The sequence below is a fragment of the Phacochoerus africanus genome, chromosome 1, assembly GCF_016906955.1.
Source record: "Phacochoerus africanus isolate WHEZ1 chromosome 1, ROS_Pafr_v1, whole genome shotgun sequence".
Lineage (NCBI taxonomy): Eukaryota > Metazoa > Chordata > Mammalia > Artiodactyla > Suidae > Phacochoerus > Phacochoerus africanus.
This window is the reverse complement of record NC_062544.1, coordinates 108909285-108934082: the sequence shown is the minus strand read 5'-3', so window position 1 is coordinate 108934082 and position 24798 is coordinate 108909285. Positions and strand designations below refer to the sequence as shown.

Genomic DNA, 24798 nt, shown 5'->3' with positions numbered 1-24798 from the left:
GATCTGAGCCGCGTCAGCAACCTACACCACAGCTCACGACAACACCGGATCGTTAACCCACTGAGCGAGGGCAGGGACCGAACCCGCAACCTCATGGTTCCTAGTCGGATTCGTTAACCACTGAGCCACGACGGGAACTCCATGATTTTTTTTTTTTTTGGCTTTTTAGGGCCACACCTGTGGCATATGGCGGCTTCTGGGCTAGGGGCCTACATCACAGCTCACAGCAATGCAGGATACTTAACCCACTGAGTGAGGCCAGGGATTGAACCTGTAACCTCATGGTTCCTAGTCAGATTCATTTTCCCTGAGCCACGATGGAAACTCCTATGATTTTTTAATTGGGTTTTAGTTCTGATGGAATAATTCCACCTCAGGAACAAAGACCGCTCTCTAAAAAATCAGAGCCCCTCTAAGCCCTTTGGTTAATGAGTGGGAAACACCAACAAAGGCTCACTCCACAGGAGGCTGAGTGGTTTGAAGGGGAGGCTCCAAAACCCTAACCTGCCTTTACTGGAAGTGGGCCGTGAGACCTGAGGCACATCACTCACGCTGAGCCTCAACTATCAACCGCGATGGAAGGCAGCCTCATGAACTGTTGAGAATTACATGTTGTGCTGTGTGGTGCAGCCAGCACAGTAAAGGCACTCAGTAAATGTCAGGACTGGCTGCAGGGACAGCTGCTGTCATCTGCTTGATCTTTAGCACCTCACAACATCGCCTATCACCAGTTCCCTTGTCAGGATATCAGGCCATGTTTCCTTTGGCCACATTCATTATGGTGACTCTCTAACAACAGGCACGGAAACACCCTGACCTCACATATGTCTTTATCTACATACATCTCTGGCGGGGGGGGGGGCGAGGGGGGCGGGGAGAGGTATCTTACAACAAGAGCCTCTGTAGCAGGTTGGTGCCAGGTATTGCAAGTTCTTAACCAAACAGAACAGACCATGAGGCTCAAACGGCCATCCAGCTACTTGGCCTTTTTTTCCATAAAAGAGTCCCAGCAGTTCTTCTTCCCTGTATAATTAATGGCTCATATCAGGTGCTTTGAAAGTAGCCCAGCTGTTGCCACAGCTGACTGGACCAGGAGCAGCCCTGGAGCAGAAGGCAGCCTTCTGTGCACTGGGCAGAAAGGGCCCTGACTCTGCCTGCCCTAGGCAAGGCCACTGCCCAGTAGGTTTTGCCACGTCAGGGGTGGTGGTGGGTCTGGTCCACTCAGGTCTGCTTTCTGGAAGGGATACAGGCTTGGTGAACAAGAGTGCTGTGGATCTCCCAGTTTGCTGCTGCTCCTGGAGAGACTGGTTTACCCCATCCTGATATGCTTCCCAGTCCTGGGAATCTGGGTCTGTGACACCCTGGACATCCAGTCTAAGATTACATGACCCCCAAGCTCTCAGTTCTCCCATCCATACTCCTGAGGTCAGTCTGCACAGGCTCCTCTTTTTTTTTTCCCTTTACTGTATGTTTCTCAAATTATGAGAATAATACGAGCTTACCCAACACATGATATATAAAGGAAAGCTGATCCTCTTCCCCAGCCCTGACTCCTGTTCTTGACTCCTGAATGTAACAACACCACCAGTCTTCACGTCCTTCCACACCTTTCTCCTCACTCAACACAACTATACAGAAACATGTATGCATGTACAAGAGCTGGCTGGTATATTTTTATGGAAATGGAACCTGTTGTACACTATTTTATGACCCTTTATTTTTCATGTAACATATCATGGACATCTGTGCAAAACATGTAAGTCTGTATGTGTGTGCATGTATACCTATCTTTTAAAAACATTCTAAAGTTCACCAGGAATACCTATCTCATGCATTTTTAGGAAGCTATTGAGACTTAACCCAATCCAGCCAGACCTTTCAGAGCATCTGAGGTCTCTATTCCACTCACTAAATGGGGTGACCCAAAGTGTTTCCTTTTTCCAAACAGCACCCTCCCCTTCTTCCAGGAATCCGCTTCTCATCCAACTTCCTATAGTCCTGCTGTGAGACAGCTAAGCACAAAACCGATCCCTCTGGCCACAGAGGTGCACCTGGTGGCAGTGTCTGAGAAAACATGGCTAGTGTGTGGACAGAAGCAGAAATGAGAGGTGGACAGAAGACTGGGGATACTGATGTGCTTCAAGGACCCAGGCCCAGTTCCCAGTGGGCCCCGGTCCTACAACATCTCCTTTGATTCCATGAGTTACATCAGGATTGGTTAAAAACACACAAAATGGAGTTCCCATCGTGGCGCAGTGGTTAACGAATCCGACTAGGAACCATGAGGTTCGGGTTCGGTCCCTGGCCTTGCTCAGTGGGTTAAGGATCCTTCATTGCCGTGAGCTGTGGTGTAGGTTGCAGACATGGCTCAGATCCCGCGTTGCTGTGGCTCTGGCGTAGGCTGGTGGTGGCTACAGCTCCAATTCGACCCCTAGCCTGGGAAACTCCATATGCCGTAGGAGTGGCCCAAGAAATGGCAAAAAGACAAAAAAAAAAACCAAAAAACAAAAAACACAAAACCTCGTTTTTTGCTTAAACTGGTCTGAGCTGGGTTTCAGACCCTGGTAACCAAGAATCCTGATATCCTTAAGGATACAGCCTTCTCTTGAGTATAGCTTAACCCATAGATGAAAAACATTTCCTTGTATTAACTATTAAACTTTACAGATTTTTCTCTCTTTAGTTTTCAAAAGCTGAAAGAAATTTAGAAAGAAAGAAAAGAAAGAAAGAAAAGAAAATCCCATATTGGGGATTTATGCTTGATTACTAGAAAGTTCTGTATACTTCCATAGACAATACCAGAGTATAGCTTCCAGCTGTGCTTTAATTCTCCCAGGGCTGCCTGCTGCCAAAATAATACAACTGTTGTGTAACTATGTTCCATGGGAAAGGGGAAAACTTAATTACCACTTGGTTTCTTTGATGGAACTGCCAAAATGGCACCAGTTCAATGTTTCTGCCTATTAACATTCTGTTTGGTTACCAACCATATTTTTAAATAAAGTCAACACAGAGACAGTCAAAAAAATGAGTCAGGATTGATGTAATATACTTATTCATTTCTATTTTTGTTTTCAGTGGAAAATAACATGAAAAGGTGTTCCTAGCTTACATGTTACCCAATCTATGAAAATAGTGTTAGAAAAATCATAAAGGTTAATATTTCATAGGCTTATCAAAAATTAAGAAAAAAACAAACATCTGCCCTAGAATACAGAATGTGGGAAGTCAGGCTAGTTCCTTCCACCATGGGCTGGACCACTGGGATCAACATTCCTGTGAGCCAAGTTTCTATTAAACGGGAAAGAATCCAGTTACTTCCATACCTTGGGTTTCCCAGATGCCCAGTAACCAAGGGCAGAACTCAGCCTTCTCCTGCAAGATGACCCACTAAGGTCCAGAGGAAACAAAGTAAAGACCTATAACAAGATTACAAAATACCAAAGCCTGTCCCCTTCCCCCAGGCAGTAGATTCTATTTCTATTTCTATATTTCTATTGCTGGTCAAATTGTTACAGCACATTTATATAAAAGATACCATGTCAGTGCTGCCTTTGCCAGCCTCCTTCACCTCTTGGTCTCGTGTACATCATCAAATCAAACATCCCATTCCAGATATAAAAGCCCACTTTCTTGCCTGTGATTTCTCCATCAACAAGATTCTCTACCCAAAAGATTCACTAGAGAAACTCTAAACTCTCCTTTTTGGTTCTAAACTTCCTATTCTTTTCTACCACCATAACTTGGATTAAGCTTTCCAAAGCTCTACAATTAACTCAACCTATAGCTCACATATGCCAACTAGAAAATTTATTCTAAAAAACGAAAACAAAACAAAAAACTTGACATCTGGATTTACATTCTAAGGCCACGTGAACCCTCCTGATTCCTTAGGTATTAACCTCTTCTTGGATGAGTGTTTTCAGCAACAAGGGAATCAAGAAAAATTCCTGGCAGGTATAACTTGGAAGTCCTCAAAATAAACTTCCAAGGTGTGAAAAACCATCATTTCCTGCTGTTCTTCTAACACATGCTTAAGTATTTTAAATTGAGTGAGAAGCCAAGGCGACAGCATAACAACCCAGAAATTAGGATGAGCAGGACACCATCCCCATCTCTAGACTGAAAGAACAAAGGGATGAAGCAGAGATACTAGAGCCCAATGGCTGAGCCCAACTGCAGAAGCTGAAACAGGCAGATTTAATGAACTGGATTAATGAAGGAGCAGAGAGAGAAACCTCCTGGTTTCTTCTTTCCTCCTACCCTACAATCTTGCCAGAATTTCTTCTTGTCCAAAATTAGTCAGAGGCCAACTGACACCAGAGCTTGGGAAATGTGGCCTGCAGGGGTCTGCCCTTCTGCCATACAAAGCAAAGCAGAGGATGGATCTGACAGCAAACTAGCCAAAGACCAGCACAGGAACACTAGCAGGACTGCAAAATCTGCTATGATTCAAGACATCAAAGAGGAGTTTGGGCCAGCTACTGATGAGGGGCAGACACAGGGATGACAGCCTTGGCAGGTCGGACCAGAAGGACAGGAAGCAAGGCCTGGAAGCTGGGGCAAGGCCTGCCTCTGGATGACCATGGCTCTTCCCTAACTGGACCTCCTGCCTCCCTTCAGGCAGAGCTGCAGGCATCTCAGAGTTGGCAGGCAAGATAGATGGCAAGCAGACTAGGAGAAGGGATACAGGATAGGACTGCCATGTGTGACTATGTATATAGCTAAAGCTCAAGAGGGAAGGACACTGGAAAATGACAGGGGTCACTGTGCCGAAGGGCCCCAGGGGAGGAGACGGTGGTCAAAGGGGACTACAGCCTTATCTGTATTGTATTTTTCTTTTTTAAAGAGGAGAATATGGAATTTTATGTACAATTAAAAAACACCTTTTTAAGAAGGAAGAAAAGAACAGGCAAAGGTACCACAGTTCTTCCTCTAAGATGAGGAAGGAAGATCAAGTAGAATTAAGACTTTAGAGATAGAAGGGAAGGAAGTTGGGGCAGCTGGTTGTCTGCCTTCCCAAAGAGAGAGAAGTACCAATTTCCCAGGAATGACCAGCTTTCTCTCCCTTTCATCAGAAAACAAAACTGTATACTTGAAACCAATTCAGTTTCTAATTGAGAGCAACCATGGTTACTGCTTCTCAAAAAATTGCTATTTTCAGAGTGTTGTGGTTTCTCTGGAGTAGATTCAACACTTTATTTCCAAGAAATGAGAAACACAACATTTAATTTTGTTTAGCAAGTTTAATAACCCATCGTTATTGTGGGTTGGGGATCAAAATCGAGCGAATACTTCAGTGTAACGAATCCAAGTGACAGGACCTAGGCCCAAAGCAGACGCCTTCCTCTGGGAATGTGGAGGCAGATAAATCAGCCAGTTTCCAATCAAAATACTGAACCAGCAATATTCTCCCTTGCAAATTACATCTGAGAGGATAAGCCCTGGAAATCTACTCTCTACTTCCAGATGCTTCGGAGATTTGAAATTTTGAAAACGAAATGCCATGTGATGCCCTCTCTGGGCACTTCATAAACACTTGTTGATGGGGGCTCAAGTGAAAAGTGATGAAACGTATATTACGGCTCACTCACTAAGAACTCCTCTTGCTTCCTGATATCTGTGGGTAACTGCACTATGATCATGTGGCTGCCAGACACATAGCCTAAATTTCCTTCCTTCTCCACAGTGAAAAGCAAAAAGGCCCAAGAAGGAAACTACTTAGGTAGTGCCCTGCAGTGTCCTGCTGAGACAAATTAGTCCACGTCCAGCTTGGTGAGGGGGACTTGGAAGTGTGAGGCTTTAATGGTCCTGCTTCTGGCCCAGAAGATGCTGAGAAGACCCGCTGAAGTGGGAGGTGGGTAATTTTATTTTCTAACCATCTGTGCATACAACATATGAAAACACAACAAAATCACCATATGGTACTAAGCTTTAAATATGTCATCAGACATTGTACGAGTTAAAGAAAAAACCAATTGGCAGTGTGGCCTTTTCTGATTCCTGAAAGAGAATCATTTATCTCTGGCTTCAAGTGGCCCCTGCTTAAATATCCAAACCTCATGACTACCTTCTTATTGCTATTAATAATTGAGTTACACAAGAAAATTGCTTTACGGTTTTTAAAGAGTTTTCTCATAGATCATCTCACATGAACTTTGCAACAAATCTGTGAAGAGGAAGGTGGGGAAGCCACAGCCATTGACTGAAGCCACAGATTCCTGACCAATTCATCACCCCTTCCACATGTCAAGTCCACATGTAATCCACCTGTGTGCCCAAGGGCTGCCCAGCTCTTTGTGACTTTAGCTTTCCCCCGAGAGAACTGTGATGCTTATGACCCACGACACAGCTGCAGCAATGCTGGATCCTTAACCACTGCGCCGGGCCAGGGACGGAACCTGTGTTACCACAGAGGCAGAGCCGGACCCTTAACCCACTACTCACAGCTTATCTCTATAAACTACAATAAGAACGTGGGGGACCCCAATGACCTACTGGCACTTTTGTCTCATTTCTCTCCTATGCACAACTTATTTGCACTACAGGAGGAAACCAAAGCAAAAGTAACCTTGAACTTTCCAAATCATCATTCTCACCCACTCTCAAACCCAATTACAAATTTGTGGTCTGGCTAAACTCACAAAATGCAAGGACAAACCACAGACTGGGAGAAGATATTTGCACTGCATTTAACTAACAAAGAATCCAATAATCTCGACTACATAAATAACTCCTATAGAACAACATGAAAAAGACAAACAATCCCAGAGGAGCTTGGCAAATAATGTGAGAAAGCCAATTAGAGAAGATGAAGCTTAAATGAATAATAAATACCTGAAACTATCTCAGCTTCACTAGGATGGTACTCAGGAAAATGTAAATTAAAAACACAATTAGAGGACATTTCCTACATAATGAATTAGCAAGATTAAAAAGTCTAACATTGATAAGTGTCGTCAAGGATATAGGGCAGTAAGAAATGTCATTCATTGCTGGCACCAAGACTTTGGAAAGCAACTTGGCAAGATATATACATGCTGAAGTTGTGCACAAGCTGTGACCCAGAAATGCCACTTCTCCCACAGGCTAAGGAGTCAGGGACAAGGATATCCATTGGAGCAAAACTCTGAAACAACCTAAAACTCTATCAATGTGAAAATGGATAATTAAATACGGTCACAATTATACAGCACTTCTAATAGATGAACTAACTCTAGAGACACAGTTGGAAAAAAATGAGTAAATCTTGAAGCAAAATACTGGTGAAAAAAACCATGCAGAATATTAAGACATCTTTCATAAAAAATGGAAAACACACAATATTCTACGTAAGGGTATATATCCATAAACAACATATAGAATAAAAGCATGAAATCATGAAGGCAAAGGTTATACACCAGCTATTTTTAAACTGGAGGATTGGAATCTGATTGTGGAGAGGCACAGCTGTATCTGTAACATTAAAAAAAAAAAAGCTGAGATTAATAAGATTAAACGGTAATATCTATTACATCAGGATGGCAGGTCTGAGTACTTATGATAATGTTCTCTGCACTTCTATGTGGGAAATGCTATTAACTTTTTCAAGTATCCTAATTAAGTTCAGGGGGTAGAGACTACCTAGGGAAAGCGGACAGAGAGAAAAAGAGAAAGCAGCATAGAACTGAATCTGACGTAGAGTGGACAAATCCATCAAAACACACAAAACAAAACTGACACAGAAAAGAAAAAAAAAAGAAAAAAAAAAACAGAAGATCTCAATAGCCCTATAACCATTAAAGAAATAGAACAACTTCCCACAAAGACAACTCGAGGGTCAGATACCATCACTGGTAAATGCTACTGAACAATAAAGGAAGAAAGAACACCAATAATAATGCTTTCAGAAAACGGGAAGATGGGAACACTTCCTAACTTTTTTTTTGTCTTTTTTGCTATTTCTTGGGCCGCTCCCACGGCATATGGAGATTCCCAGGCTAGGGGTCGAATCGGAGCTGTAGCCACCGGCCTACGCCAGAGGCACAGCAACGCGGGATCCGAGCCGCGTCTGCAACCTACACCACAGCTCACGGCAACGCCGTTCACGGCAACGCCGGATCGTTAACCCACTGAGCAAGGGCAGGGACCGAACCCGCAACCTCATGGTTCCTAGTCGGATTCGTTAACCATTGCGCCACGATGGGAACTCCCCTAACTTTTTTTATGAGCCAGCATAACTCTGATATTAAACAAAAAGACATTATAAAAAATTATTAACAAAAGAATACATAATATATATAGACATTCAAAAAATACATCCTGACCAAATGAAATTTGTTCTAGGAACACAAGGTTGGTTTAGCATTTTTTTTAAAAAAAATCAATCAACATAATACATTACATTAACAGATTAAAGGAGAAAAACCATGTATAATCTCAGTAGATGTAGAAAAAATATTTCACAAAAATCAATACCCATTCATGATAAAAACTCTCAGCAAACTAGGAATACAGGCATAACTTCATTTTACTGCACTTAGCCTTATTGCACTTGGCAGATACGATGGGGTGTTTATTTTACAAACTGATGGTTTGTGGTAATCCTACATTGAACAAGTCTATCAGCAGCATTTTTCTAACAGCATTATTTTTAAATTAAGGTATGTACCTTTTTTTTTTTTTTTGTCTTTCTAGAGCTGCACCTGTGACATATGGAGATTCCCAGGCTAGGGGTCCAATCTGAGCTACAGCTGCTGGCCTATACCACAGCTACAGCAATGCAGGATCTGAGCTGTGTCTGTGACCTACACCACAGCTCACTGCAATGCCAGATTCTTAACCCACTGAGCAAGGCCAGGGATCGAACCCGAAACCTCATGGTTCCTAGTCGGATTCGTCTCTGCTGCACCACGATGGGAATTCCAAGGTATGTACATTTTTTTAGAGATGCTGCTGTTGTGCTATTGCACAGAAGAGACTACAGTGTAATGTAAACATACTATTTTTTTTTGCTTTTTTTTTGCTTTTTAGGGCCACACCTGCAGCATATGAAGGTTCCCAGGCTAGGGGGTCTAATCAGAGCTGTAGCCGCCGGCCTACGCCACAGCCACAGCAACGCCAGATCCGAGCCGCATCTGCAACCTACACCACAGCTCACAGCAACACCAGATCCTTAACCCGCTGAGCGAGGCCAGGGAGCGAACCCACCTCATGGTTCCTAGTCAGATTCATTTCCACTGCGCCACAACAGGAACTCCTAAACATATATGCACTGAGAAACCAAAAAAGTTCGTGTGACTTGCTTTACTGCGCTATCTGCTTTATTACAATCCTATGGAACAGAACTCGCAGTATCTCCAAGGCCTAACTGTAATAGGGAACTTTCCAACCTGGTTAGAGATGCAAAGATGCAGCAGAGCAGGAAAACCCTGCGGAGTAAGCTGGGAGGAAGAAATCAAAACACAGGAGAAAACCCTGGAAAGTAGGGTCTCATGCCAAGAGCACAGTCTTCCAAGGACAGGAAAATGGTCCACTGTATGACATGCTACTGAGGTGAGAAAGAGGAGGACAGAGACACATCCAGGGAGGTCACTGGTGACCTAGAAGAGAGCAGACTTGGTACATGGGTCACTCCATTTTTATTTCCCATATGCTGTTCTTGGTGCACCTTAGAATGATTTCTATATCTCCAGTCAAGAATTGAGCAAATCGGAGATCCCGCTGTGGCTCAGCAGAAATGAACCTGATTAGATTCCATGAGGTTGCGGGTTCGATCCCTGGCCTCACTCAGTGGGTTGAAGATCCGGTGTTGCCATGAGATGTGGTATAGGTCACAGACACAGCTCGGATCCCTCGTTGCAGTGGACGTGGCACAGGCCAGCAGCTGCAGCTCCAGTTCAACCCCTAGCCTGGGAACTTCCATATGCCACAGGTGTGGCCCTAAAAAGCAAAGCAAAACAAAACGAAACAAAAGATGGACTTAAGTAAATCAACCAATAAGTAACAAGTTATAGAAAAAGGCAAACTATACTAAATTTTTCTTAGGCTTACTGACCAATTTTGAACCTAAGACTCCTATATTACTATATAATACAGCAGAAAGAATAGTGTTTGGAATAAAGCTGGGGCTCAAGGGCTATGCATTGAATGAATTAATCAATACATATGTCAGATGTATTGATATTCCAGATCCAATATTCCTTCCCTCCTTAGAGTAAGGATCACTGAACCTGACCCGAATCCAATCTCACTCTATCCCTGGGACTAGTCCCGACACTGGGAAAGAAGGGTTTTAAAACAACAGGAAGCCCAACAGGCTTTCACACTATTGACTATTACAGAGATTTCTGTTTCACTTTTGCCATTATTGCTTAGAAATAGCAGAACAAGTTTTCACTGTATTTGGCAGTTATTTGGAGTTGGATCTCACTTAAATATGGGCCCTGAAAATTAACAAGAAATTAATTTCAGGAATATCTGGAGGACACCCCCCCCACCCCAGAGAAGGCCTATGATCTTAAAAAAAAGCAACTGAGGAGTTCCCGTCGTGGTACAGTGGTTAACGAATCTGACTAGGAACCATGAGGTTGTAGGTTCGGTCCCTGGCCTTGCTCAGTGGGTTAAGGATCCAGTGTTGCCATGAGCTGTGGTGTAGGTTGCAGACATAGCTCGGATCCCGAGTTGCTGTGGCTGTGGCATAGGCCAGCAGCTACAGCTCTAATTAGACCCCTAGCCTGGGAAACTCCATGTGCCGAGGAAGCAGCCCTAGAAAAGGCAAAAAGACCAAAAAAACAAAAACAAAAAAGCAACTGAAACTCAGGAACAGAGGAAATCCTAGCTGCCTGCTGGTCATACTGACTAAGATACCAAAACTAAATAATGAAGAATGGTTTCAGGCACCAACCAAGTCACAGGACAGATAATACAAACTGCAGGTAATGGTTTACAGTCAAGCTGCTTCTCAGAAGGTAACTCTGTGCAGCAGGCCCCGGGCAGAAGAGAGCACGGATTCATTTATTAAATGGCACTGAATGATTCTGCACAGTTAAGTCAGATTGGTATAAATAATAATCATGGCTACCACTTACTAAGGGATACATGTGCCAGACACATGTACTATCTCATTTAACCTGCACAATGGCCCAGGAGGGAAGAATAGTTATTATCCCTATTTCCAAGATGAGAAAAGTGGGATTCAAGGACATTTAATGACTTGTGTAGGGTCACCCAGTGAGGAAGTGGTATAATGGTGTTCAAACCCAGGTTGCCCAATCCCAGGGTCCAGCGTGACCTTGGGCTTCAGTTACTGCAAGGGACTCCCTTTTGTCTTATGGGCCTGGGCTGCCTACAAGGGTCCCAATGCCTTTGAGTCTGGAGTCCTACCTTGAGCTTTCTCTGTAACATCTCATCCATCCAGGGGAATCAGAATTCTACCTACAGTCCCTCAACCACCTATCTGCTAATGTACCAGAAATGTAGTTTTGCTGTAAAAGCTTAATCTTTAGCAACTGGCGTGTACTTACTAACTGTCCAAAATAAGTTGGCTTAAGTTTAAAAAAAAAAAAAAAAAGCTAAATCTAATTGAAAAACTACAGTTAGATAAAGAATTATACTTCATGCCAAGAGCCAATTCATTCTGCACCACCTCTTTCTAATAAACACTGCAGAAGTGATGGAAAGCAATGTCTGGGAAAAATAACACCTGGCATAGCCCAGGGAGGCATCACTTGGGGAAGGCACATCCCTGAATCTGACAGTAAAAGTGATTAACTCTTCAAGTCACAAGGAGACACTGTAACTTGACTTCTTTTTAGGAACACCTCTTGCTGCCAACATCAGTTCAGCATAAATTTTCAAACCAATTATGACAATGGATGCATTTAACTTTCTTTTTCTTTTTTTTTTCCTCTTTTTAGCTATTTCTTGGGTCGCTCCCGCGGCATGTGGAGGTTCGTAGGCTAGGGGTCCAATTGGAGCTGTAGCCACCGGCCTACGCCAGAGCCACAGCAACGCAGGATCCGAGCTGTGTCTGCAACCTACACCACAGCTCACAGCAACGCCAGATCATTAACCAAATGAGCAAGGGCAGGGACCGAACCTGCAACCTCATGGTTCCTAGTCGGATTCGTTAACCACTGCACCACGATGGGAACTCTGCATTTAACTTTCTAAAAGAAAATCCTTACAAAGAACCGGGAGGCGACAGATACCCTTTACACAGGCCCTGAGAGGTTAATAATAGCAACTGCCAGTGGGAGTTGAACAACTGACTCTCTGGCAGAAAAAGCCCAGATTTGTAGGGTTTACTAATTCCCATAATGTAAAGGCTCCCACCATGGCAGATCTCACGCTGCTAGGGTGACTGATAATTATTATGAAGTTGGGCAGAGATGTGCACAGTGGGTTCTCAGGAGCTGATAGGCACAGGCTCCCCCTGTCTGCTGGCGAAGCTAATATTTATTGGTCATGTATTTATGTGCCAGGTACGTGCTGAGTACTTCACAGTCATCCTCTTTGAATCCTTGTACCAGGCCAATGGGCAGGCTCTATCCTATCCCCATTTTACAGATGAGATAAAACTAGGTCTTAGAGAGGTAAATTCAGTCATTAGCTAAAGGTCATATAGCTAGTAAGTATTAAGAGCTGATATTTGAATGCTGGCCATCTGGTTCATCGGTTCATGCTCTCAGCCCCCTTTCGGCCCCACCTCTCTAGGGAAGCTGTTAAAGAAGCTACGGCGATCATTCCCACCTCATCTGATAGATGACATGTTGCTAAAGAGTAAAGTGCAGGCTCTGGAGTAACCGGCTATCAGGTAAAGGGGTCTGAGCCACATGCCGCCTTCTCTCCCTCTCCCAGTACATTTCACCTTGTCCTTCCAGACTCACGTCACATGTTCTCTCTTTAGAGGAGACTTTCCCAACTCCCCCAGAGCTGTTACTCCCCATATATTTTCTGTTATAAAACTTTTACTTTTTTCATTATAAAACAAATACATGCTCATTAGAGAAGACAGAAAAAATATATCAAATACAAGGAGAAAAAGCTTGTGGCTCCACCTCCTACTCAGAGCATCTGGTCCTCACTTGTACCGCTGGATTCACTCCCCTGTACAATGTTTATCTACTTATAGGTTTCAGCCCCAGCGGACTGTGCACTCCTCCTGGGAGACACCATGCATTACCCACACTTGTCACCTCCTTTGACCACACCACACCCTGCCTCCATCCCTAGTCTGACACCCAGGGCCCAGCTGCCCCCCAGTTAATCCAGATGCTTTATTATGTCTTCCAGCTCTTCAGAGGAAACCCTGTGCTTTTCATGTTTGTCTTCAAAGCTGTCCTAATCTTCACCAAGATTGGTTTCCTTCCTTTGTCCTGAACATAGTAGGGCAGGAAGGTGCCGTTCTAGCTGATGTCTTCCCTTACCTGCATCCCTCTCATCTTCTGGAAGCGTGCAATGGTGTCGCTGATGGTGTACACACGCACGTGGCCCATGTGCAGCTTGCCGGAGGGATACGGGAACATGGAAAGCACGTAAAACTTGGGCTTCGATTTCTAGGGAAGAATGACAAAAAATGACAAGGACTATTAATTAAGCATTCAGAGGGAACTCTCTATGCACATAATATTTTGGCTTTTTATATGCCAAAATATAGCATAATTTAATATTATCAAATACCAAAATTTAAAGCCCTGGCTTAACCTAAAGAATGTCCAAAATAATACCAGACAACCTCAAAATGCTAATTATCCATGTGTTTTTTGTTTTATTTTGTTTACCTTTTTAGGGCCGCATTTGCAGCATATGGACGTTCCCAGGCTAGGAGTCGAATTGGAGCTGCGGCTGCAGGCCTATACCACAACCACTGCAACGCCAGATCTTTAACCCACTGAGTGAGGCCAGGGATCAAACCCGTATCCTCATGGATGCTAGTCAGGTTCGTTACCACTGAGGCACAATGGGAACTCCAACACGTATATTTTTATATCTTTTTCTCTTGGAAAAGCTTCTCTTTTAGAATAGCTACCTAGATCTTAAACAACTATATCTTTTTCCAAATGAAGCTCTGACACATGTCTATATCATACCAGGGAACAATAGTGAATCACAGAGATGCAACATCTCTAAAAATGGAGCCCCTCCCTAAATTCCCTGTAGACTTGGATTGGGCAGTACGAGCTGGGGCTGGCTTCCTCGGCTGTATTGTGAGCTTATCTTTGAACTGAAAAAGTTGAAATGGGAAAGTAATGAGAAAATCTTCGCCAGGCTGCTGTTTCCCAGGGGGTGATCTGCAGGCAGCCTCAGGGCAGGATTATGTAACTCTCTGGCCTCCAAAGACACAGCTGCATCATGAGAAACACAGAAAAAATGGGATATGAATCAGAAGAGAATGAACACAGGGCAGGAAGGAGGTCCTTCGTGGAACGCCAACTTCTGGCACCTTAGTTCTTCCACCGTGAAATGGGGAATGTTGTCACGAGTTTGTGCACACGAGGGGAGAAGGCTCCACGGGAAATGTGGCTGTCATTTAACTGATTCCTTACTGAGGAACTGTTGTTCAAGAGCAAGGACCGTGTTTTAATTATCTCTCCCCACCCCACCCCCACCTTCCCAACTGCCCCAGCAGGAGTTTAATAACTGTTAGATACATGTTTGTCGGCCTTTGCGATCTGAAGCCTGATAACATGCCTCTGCACAGCACTTATTACCGAAGGGCATTTTTCCCAGGACGCTTCACCTATCCTGTCCACGTGTCAGGAACGGTCCCCCTAGCCAGCCTTACCTCCTCCCACTGGGGAGAAGGGGCATCTCTGAAGAAAGGAGGAGAACAGGTAACTACTACTATTTCGTTACTGAGTCTGGACCATCTGATTTCATCACTGTTTTATTTATTTCTGCTTTCGGTTTTTTTTTGTTTTTTTTTCTGTCCTTACTCCCTTCTAAGAGCTCTACTAGAGTTCTTTAAGGCTTGGCTTCTCCAAAATTAGTGAAAACAAATGCAAAACAGAATATTCATGACCATTCTTTTGTGTATGTGTATGTATGGGAGGGGGGTATTTTTTGCTAAGTATTTGCGTGACTGATAACTGACAGCCAACTGTAATCAGGGGAGCAGAAACCAGAAATCAGATTCTTTCCAGATTTCATTTGACCCCCTGCTCTAAATGTCTTTCAGCAAAGAATTTTAACAAATCTTTAGCAGGACCGCTAACATGCGGCAAAATAGGCCAGAGTGGCACTTATCTCTGGCTGTTCACACTCTGGAAATTACCGAGTGGTAAGTAAAGTGGTCTGAAGGAAGAGAAGGGAAAAGCGATTAAGTAAGGTGTCTGGATAACATGCAAACTAGGAGATTTGAAATAGTGAAGTGATAGCTGCTATTGATTTCTAGAAATAGATGGAAAGCGCCACGCTGATCACACACTTTAATCAGAAACTGCAGATCCGTAACTCTTAGGAAAACCCCAGGAGCTTAAGAGAGGATCTGAGATGCAGGAGTCAATGGGGACTCAAGAATTTCCTTCTTTAACCCTCTCCTCAGCTTGTAAACAAGTCTCTTAAAGGAGGTGCAAAACCTCGTTCTGCTACTTGGTGCAGAATCCGGAAATAAGTGAACTATCCACTCGATTCAAACCGTACTCATTGCAGTGGATTAGGCCTTGTGACTTTCCTTTGGGAATTTTTAGGGATGTGGGAAAACAGCTGTTACAGAATTCTCTGGGACCTGAAAAAACAATCAAATATTTGATATAAATTATTCCTAGTTTTTCATTTTAAAGTTTTTATATTAGATCTATGCTTTCATTATAATCACCTTGTTTTTACTATAGGGGCATAGATAGGTAGGTAGGTAGACAGATATAGATAGATATAAATATATATTTTTTTGGTTTGGTTTTATTTTTGTTTTTGGCTGCACCCAAGGCATGGGGAAGTTCCTGGGCCAGGGATCGAAACTGAGCCACAGGAGCGACCTGAGCCACTGCAGTGACAATGCCAGATTCTTAACCCACTGAGCCACACAGGAACTCTTATTTATAGGGACATATATTTTTTTAATTATACTTATTTAACAATTTGCCCCAAACATTTTCCACGTATAGCTTCTTCATTAACATCTCCTTTCTGTATGTCTGTCCAACAGATTAAATTTACAGTAAAATCAAGAGATAGTTATATACTAGCTAAGCAGAACTACAAAACTGAGCTTATAGAAGATATATAGAAAAGTTCTGCTAGGAGTTCCTGTCGTGGCTCAGTGGTTAACGAATCCAACTAGGAACCATGAGGTTGCGGGTTCAACTGCCTTGCTCAGTGGGTTAACAATCCAGCGTTGCTGTGAGCTGTGGTGTAGGTTGCAGACGCGGCTCGGATACCGCCTTGCTGTGGCTGTGGTGTAGGCCAGCGTCTACAGCTCCGATTCGACCCCTAGCCTGGGAACCTCCATATGCTGTGGGAGCGGCCCTAGAAATGGCAAAAAGACAAAAAAAAAAAAAAAGAAAAGTTCTACTAGCACAAGTCTAATTTACTATTCATGAATTTTTGTTTATTGCAGAAAACATATTCAGTTTACTGCCTGCCCTTGCCTTTTGCTTTTCTGTGTGAATTAAGTCATTTTCCTCTGTGACAATGACATGAGTTCTGTCCTCTGGGGGCGGAAAAGACATAAGGGATTATGGGAGTTTATATTATAATTGAGCAGGAATCTGATTGAAAGGGAAATTTTCATAATTATATAAAACTGTAAGAATTTAAGCCTTTAAAAGAAATTAAGATTGGAAGCGATGGAAAAAAGATGGCTTTTATAAGGGGGTCCTATTGTTTTTGTCAGCTTCTGATGTCGGGAGAAAGACAACTTCTGCCTCTTTATAGATCAAGCTCTTAAGCTGTTGCTGAGCACTGCCCATCAGTAAACAGGTTGCCTAAAGACTCCCCCCCCCCCCCCCCCCCCCCCCCCCCCCCCCAACCCCCCCCCCCCCCCCCCCCCCCCCCCCCCCCCCCCCCCCCCCCCCCCCCCCCCCCCCCCCGCAGGCACACAACCACCTCTGATCTCACCCAGAGACAAAGCCCCACCCACCAGAGGGGTAGGAATCAGCTCCACCTACCAGTGGGCAGGCACCAGTCCCACCCATCAGGAAGGACCACCCAATAGGAGCCTGCAGCCTGGATTCTGGTGCGAGCGAGCTTTGCCACTAGCTGTGAGACCTTACACAAATCCCTGTGTCTTTCTGGGCTGAGTTTACAATCTATAAATCAAAAGTGCGGCAAAAGAAGGTTCCCAGTGAAAGCATGAGCTCAGGAATCAAACGTGTCGGGGTGTGAAGCCTAGGCTCTGACACAGGATAGTTGTGCATCCTGACAAATTACCAAACCTCCCCCCTGAGCCTCAGTTTTCTTACCCTGAAAATGAGGATAATAATACCCACCTTCAAGGCTGTTTCTGGGTTAAAAAGGTAATACGTGGAAAGGTGGCGCCTGACACAGTAAAGTGCACATTAAATCGAAGTTCTTTTTCTAACAATGACTATGATGATGATGCTAAGATAGTCAGTTCTAGAAACTCCTTCCAGTAAATTTCAAATGTAGCTAATATCAGAGCGAGGTCGGTTAGAGATGCTTGAGAATCTACCGGCATCTAGTCATGTTCTCATTCCTGACAAAGACACATCACCCATTTTTATCCTCTTGTATCTTTCATTTATGTAACACTTCAGTTTTTAAAATGTACTCAATCATATCTTCTCATCTGATTTTCAAAACAATTCTGTGAAATAAACAATGCAAGGAATCTGAAGATCAGAGAGGTTAAATGGGAGATCACACTGATTTGGGGGCAGAGCTAGTATTATTGCCCAGGCTCTAGGCTCCTCAACCAGTGCTCTCCCTGCTTCACCATTCCCCAATTCAAGCCCTGATAGAACGCTGCCACGGGACCACCCACAATGTCCCTAAAGCTATTTACCCAATTGGTAAAACAGTTTATTTTGATCCATTTAATTTTTTTTTCTTTTCAGGGCCAAACCTGCAGCATATGGAAATTCCCAAGCTAGGGCTCTAATTGGAGCTGCAGCTACCAGTCTACACCACAGCCTCAGCAACTCGGGATCTGAGCCACATCGGCGAGCTACACCACAGCTCACGGCCAAACTGGATCCTTAACCCACTGAGTGAGGCCAGGGATCAAACCTGCATCCTCAAGAATGGGTTCACTACCACTGAGCCATGATGGAACTCCCTTGATCCATTTAATTTTTTAGCAAACCATATGCTTAAGAATGTGATGTCACAAGATCAATAAGCTACAACTTCAAAATGTCTGGAAGTCACTAACCTATACTCTAAACCAAAAGCAAAAAGCAAAAAGCTAATTTTATGTCCTTCATTCAGAATTAAACTGCTCCCTAAGGTTTGCTTCCAAAATACATTTAACTGCATTAGTCTGGTCATGCTGCCATGAAGAAGTTGCACTTCCTAATGACGTAAAAGTCAAGCTTTTATCATATAATTATATGTTACATTCAAGCCTTCCTTTTTATCATTTCACATGTTACACACTCCATCTCTTTCAATACTAGATCTTCTTTGTAATCAATGCCAAAAACCATCCTTTGGTTTAACACAAATAGCTCCCCACCCCCATTTTTCATAATGATCAACCTCACAGAAAGAATGAATCTGGAATTCCCATCAAGGTTCAGGGGAAATGAATCTGACTAGTAACCATAAGGAGGCAGGTTCAATCCTTGGCCTCACTCAGTGGGTTAAGGATCTGGTGTTGCCATGAGCTGTGGTATAGGTTGCAGACACAGCTTGGATCCCACACTGTTGTGGCTGTGGTGTAGGCCATCGGCTACAGCTCCGATTCAACCCCTAGCCTGGGAACCTCCATATGCCACAGGTGTGGCCCTAAAAAAAAGACAAAGAAAAAAAAAAGAATGAATTTGATAAGAGTGAGAATTAGGAAAAGGCCATTCTAGCAGTGTGGACTTGTGCAGGTATAAATTTACTCAACTGCTTGCCTTCAGCCTAGTCTCTTTTAATTAGACAGAGAGGATCTGTATTATTTGACTGGTAACTATTATGAAGGGATGGTCAGAATTAATAAGAGTAAAACTCTATTTTATAGTGCTGTGCTCTGAGTAGATTCAACATTTCATGTAACAAATCACATCTTCCATTTGTCATTTTGACCAGCATTGAGGGGTAAGGGTTAAAACATTCAAGACTGACCTCTAGCAGGCTAGCCTCCTGGAGAAGCAGTGGGCCTCCAGCAGAGCACTCAATGGAAACTGGCTATAGACAAGTACTTAAGAAAATTGCTGAGCTGGTACAGACAGACCACAAGCCAAGGCTATACTAACTTACACAGCTGCTACTGCAAGGTTAGACCCACCAGGGAAAGGTTGGTACCTCTCCAAACCGTGAATAGCAGAACAGGTTGGAGGCCAATGTCATGCCAGGGAGGGGCAGGTATTTCTCAAAACATGCAGCTTAGAATCCCACAGCTGAGGGGCCCAGGTGGCTCTCCTAGAGTCTCCCATCTGACTGTGTGCTGCCCCACCAAGCAATGGACCATGATGGACCTGACATCTGTGGTGGCTCCTGTCTTGATGAGTCTGCTCAATAATGCCACTCCAGAATGCCTGGCGTGGCACCACCTGCAGGCACCCTGTGTGTACATGCACCACACTGAACCTCCTCCAAGCACCATCCTTGTCTCTTCCCTCAAAAGCATCCTTGGAAGCAGGTGGGAACTACTATAAACACTGCCCATTTTTGATAAGAAAACTGAAGCACAGATAGATTCAGTCATATGGTTCAAGGTCACATATTTAATCACTTATGTGAATCCAGTCCAAGCCCTGGGCCCCTCTTCTCTACCCTTTCAGCAGCTCTTAGAATACTCACATCAGCTTCTGAAATTTTGGAGGCCTGTTCTTTTATTCGTTGATGCCACCATTTCTCCACATCCTTTCTTGTCTGCAACGTATACTCTTTGGTCCACTTTCCTGTAGCACTGTAAATACCTCTGGAACATCCTGGAATCACTCCTCTTCCCCAGTTGATGACATCTGGCCCACCATTTAGCTGCCTTTGCAGAAGAAAGGCATAAAACCTCAGTCTCTGCCAAGGAGCCATTCTTCAGAAGGTAGGAAAGCCCTGAAAGAGAGGGCAGAGAGCATATGTGTGAGCCAGCTGGATCAGCCCCAAGCTCGTCCTTCCCTTCAGCTCAGAAAGTGCTCCCTGCCCGACCATGTGCTTTCCTCCTATTCCAATGATTTCTTTCCCCGAAAAGACTACTTTAGAAGTGCAATTGAGCAAAACACAAGCTTTTTAATGGAAAATTAAAGGTGTTCACTGCTCCCAAAGAGCAAAGATACAAAAGCTGCAAGGGAACAAATGGAGACCACCACCTGGGCTAGCTCCTGCCACAACCTCACAACTTGCATGGGAGGGAGTGGAGCCCCATTCCTTCCTGCCCTGTAGGCCAACCCAGGGTCTGTCCAGCAGGTTTCACTCCCCATTGCCCAGACTTCAGAAGACCTACAAGCACATCTGGGCTTGGCCTTAGGCTCATATATCAGAAGAGAGCGGAATGCAGGTCTCCCAGGAGGACCAGAGACTCTGAGCTATGATTAGCATTCTTCATAAGTTAAATATACTCAGTAGGCTGAGCCAGGCAATAACCATTATTTAGAAGACTGCTCATTCATTTAGTTCTTCATCCATTTACCAAATATTTATTGAGTGCCACTAGGTCCATACACTGTTCTAGGCACTGCTGAGACAGTAGTGAACAGAAACAAAGTCTCTTCTTCTATAGCATGTATTTACTACAGAGAAAAGCAAGAAAGACACAGACAAATAAATAACACGTGTAACAGTGATGAGTGCTATGGTTTCTTGGAATACAGCTCATAGGCTGGGGCCTACCCAGATCCAGCTGTGATTCAAAATTCAACTTGAATGTTTCACTGGTTTCCACCAAAGATGAATTCCAGAAATGGGACCTCATGGAAGAAGTTGCATGTTTTACCACTGTGTAAAAGGCTGAGGTGACAGTTTATTAAATATTTAAGATTTATTACTAAATAGCCTTAACTTTCTGCCTTCTTACATAATAGCATTAGCTATAGTGAAGAAACAGATAAGAACAGACCTTTCAAAATCAAAGAGAAACAAAGGATGAAACTCTAAGCTGACTTTCTTGATCCTCTCAAAACATCCCCATTCAGGAAGATTTGGCCTGTTTAGCAAAGGTTCTGGTTCACAAATGCTGCCAAGAGGGTTCAGTATAGGCTTATACAAGTGAGTTTCACACACATAAAATGGCATCACAGCGTTGGCATTTTACAAATTGCTCTGCCCAAGTTTTTGACATACCAATTCCCACTATATTCAATAGTTCTTACTTTTTTGAGGGTGGAGTCAGAAGTAAACCAAAACAAAAAAACCCACGAAACCTTCCCATCTATTGAGCTTGGCTGTTTTAAAGTGTATAGATGTGACACAGATATGAAGGTAAACTATATGAAAAGAGTGGAATACCAGCAATTCAGTATGACCAACCTAATATACAGACATTTTGTACAATAAAGGCAATTGCCTTTCTTTTTAGGGGTTGAATTTCTATATAATTAAAACTATTCAGGGAGTTGCCTGGTGGCTCTTGGGGTTAAGCATCCAGAATTGTCGCTTGTGTGGTGCAGGTTTGATCTCTGGCCTGGGAAATTCTGTGTGCCACATGCAGAATTTAATAAACATGGCCAAAAAATTTAAAAAACAAACAAAACTATCCACAGAAGTAATGGGTTTTACGGTTCTCTTGCTAAGTCAGCATTTTCATAACTTTGTTGTTGTTGTTTTTATTCTTATAGTATTTTTTTTTTAATTGCAATTGTTTTGGGCCTGAAAACTTTTTTTTTAATTTTCATATCTTCAAAAGCCAAAGAATGCAAGGTTAGCAGAGGGAACACAGATAAGATACCTGCCATTTCTCTCCTAGACTGCATTCCCTAAGAACACAGGAGGAGAGTATTTTGAATACTCCTCTTGAATAGAAATAATGGGAAACAACAAAATTATAAAAATAACAAAACTGCCCTGAACTGTAGTCTTCCAAATTTTGTTTCAATAATTGTTAGCCATTGTGAAAGATGAAATAACAAAGAGCGTAGACAGATTACCGATATGAGCAACAAGGTGGTCATTCTTTCACTTAAAATTATAATCCTGTCTCTCTAATTTATACTCTGCACCAAATGACAACTTATAACAACATTTTCTGTCTACCCAATAAGAATAAACTTTCTAAAAATGTTTATATAATACCTGGTTTACAAAATAACCTTTCCTGTACATTAATCCAATGGTATAGACTAGAGAATCCTGAAACAGATCTGAGCTATTTAAAAGAACTTAAAATTCATGAAGGAAAAAGCACAAGTAGATAAGAAAGTGACAGATTTTTCAATAAATGGGGAAATTTTCAAATTAGAGCCCCATCTCAAACCATAAACCAGAGTAAATCCCACATAAATAATTTTTTAAAGTAACATAAAACAAGAAAAAATATAGATGAGCATTTACTAATTCTGTACAGGGTATTCTGTCCTGAGTATAAAAGCAATAGAAGAATTCGTATAATATTAATAAATCTTCCTAAAATATGTAAAATACCTGTATATCAAAAACATCATGAACAAAATTAGAAAGCAAACAATAAGCTGAAAGAAAATTGCCAAAGCTGCAACAAAAGATTATCCTTCTTTATAAAGAGTTCACATATGAGAAGAGAAAAATTTTTTAAAAATTAATTTTAAAAATTGGCAAAGAGAAAAGGAAATACAAATGACTAATAAATACATGAAAATGACTGACTTTACAACTAATCAAAGAAATGTAAGCTGAGACACCAAAATATTTTGCTCATCAGATTGGCAAAACCCTGTTATTTTTTAAAAATGTGCATTTTTATACACTGCTGGTGGGAATATAAATCAAGTCCACCTCCCCAGGGAACAATCTGGTAATATGTGTCAAGATCTTTTAAGAAAAGTCTGCACTCCTTGTTTAGGGGGAGCCCCAAGACTCAGAAAGGCTCAGCATACAGCACACTCAGGGTTATAGTTTACCACATAGGAAAATCATGGGAAGCCCAGTTCCCTTCCTTTACTTCCCTGGCCCAGCTCTGGGCTACTCCATCACCAGCACCTTGATAGGCACTGCCTCTTCCTAACAAGGAGCAGCAATTTTATTAGAGAAACGCTCATTATCATGAATGTGAAAGGAATAATTCATGTCTTGTATTAGGATCAACTTGGCGCTTTCCTTCCTTAGTTCTCTCACATTCAGTTCCTTGCCTAGATGTTTGGGATCTTTTCTCTCCCTCCACATCCTTCCAAAGTATCAACCCCCACTACTCCACTCCTCTTAAGAGTCAGCCCTGACCTTGGGGCTTAAGGTTAAGTTTTTTTGAAAATGGTGGGGCAGCAGCATGTGACCACAAGGGAGGAGCCCGAATGGACCCCGAATGACCATCACATATGTACAGAGAAATGGACCCCGAATGACCATCACATATGTAGAGAAACTTGGGAGAAGAGTAGGAAAAGCCAGGCAAGGATAAGGAACATATGGTAAAAGTACGAGCGCCCGAGTGTGAGAAAGTACCTGGGAAATTAATCAGGAAAGGAACCAAGTTTTGTGCCTCCGAAAATACTATGTGACCTCGGGGAAATTATTTCAGTTTCTTAAGAAGAAGGGGTAAACTAAGATGACTTCTGAGGACCTTCGAGCCCCAACAGGCTGTGACAATGATCTGTGGGTCACAGAGACGATGGGAGGCAATGGTTGGCCCTTAATGAGTCCAAACCTTCAGCCCAGGGAGGAAGTGAGGAAGGGGAGCGTGGAGAAAGGAACCCGAGTACAAAAATGTGTGCACGTGCGTTTCTCTGGCAAAGGGTCCAAAGCTATCAACAAGATCAGCGGCTCAAAAAATCTGAAGATCTAGATCTCAAGAGACTTTTTCAATTCGGAAACTGCACAGCTCAGAGAATGCCAAACCCGGCCCGCACTTTCCTTTCCGGCTCCCAGCAAATCGAAATCTACCGATCCGGGGGTAAAGGAGATCGGGCCTCGTCTCTTGTCCCACTAAGCGCCGGTGAGGGGTTTACCTGCTCACAGGCTCTGGCCTGCGGCTCCTTACGCCTGGGTTCCCACCTTAGGTGAACACACTCTGTCCAGGCACTATGGGCGCCGCCATGTTGGCAAAACAACAACTTTATAGATAGCGGCCGCGGCAGACACAGACAGGCGGGGGCGGAGCCGGAGGAGGCGGAGTGCTGCCCGTCCCGACTCCCGGCATTCCTTGAGGCCGCGGCCGCTGCTCAGCGGTGAAGTTAGGGTTTTGCTGTTCCGACACTGGTACCGCCCCCCCCCACCCACGCCCCGCTCTTGGGCCCAGTCCTACCTTTGTTTGAGGCTGGCGACAGCAAAAATTCTAAACACCTGGGGCGTGGCGGGGGCTCGAATTTTTAACAATCAATTATGAAAAGCAGACTTGTGAAAGCTATCAGTAAGGAGGTGGTGTGAAAACCACTGGAAGAGTCGCGGAGCCAGGGTTCAACGACTGTTATAGCTTCCGCCTTCTACGGTGCTTGGTCCAGGGGCTGTCAATCTCTTGAACCTTAATGGGCCACATGATTGTTAAAAAATCTTCCACCATATATGTGGTCTAGCTCTGGGAGAGGCATTATCTAGCCACGACAGAAAGTAAAGTGTACTTTTCTCATCCCTTATGTGGGCTGGGAG

General features: G+C 43.4%; 1 protein-coding gene across 1 annotated transcript in view; it reads right to left on the bottom strand.

Annotated features, from left to right (window-relative positions):
* Nucleotides 1–24281, bottom strand: part of LARS2 (leucyl-tRNA synthetase 2, mitochondrial) — a 167212-nt gene extending 142931 nt beyond the window's left edge. The window contains exons 1-3 of the mRNA XM_047771844.1: nucleotides 24162–24281; nucleotides 19894–20145; nucleotides 13410–13538 (exon numbers count right to left, since the gene is read on the bottom strand). Coding sequence (XP_047627800.1) covers nucleotides 13410–13538; nucleotides 19894–20124 — 360 coding nt within the window. The 5' untranslated portion in view covers nucleotides 20125–20145; nucleotides 24162–24281. The remainder of the gene's footprint in view (nucleotides 1–13409; nucleotides 13539–19893; nucleotides 20146–24161) is intronic.
* Nucleotides 24282–24798: the final 517 nt, after the last annotated feature.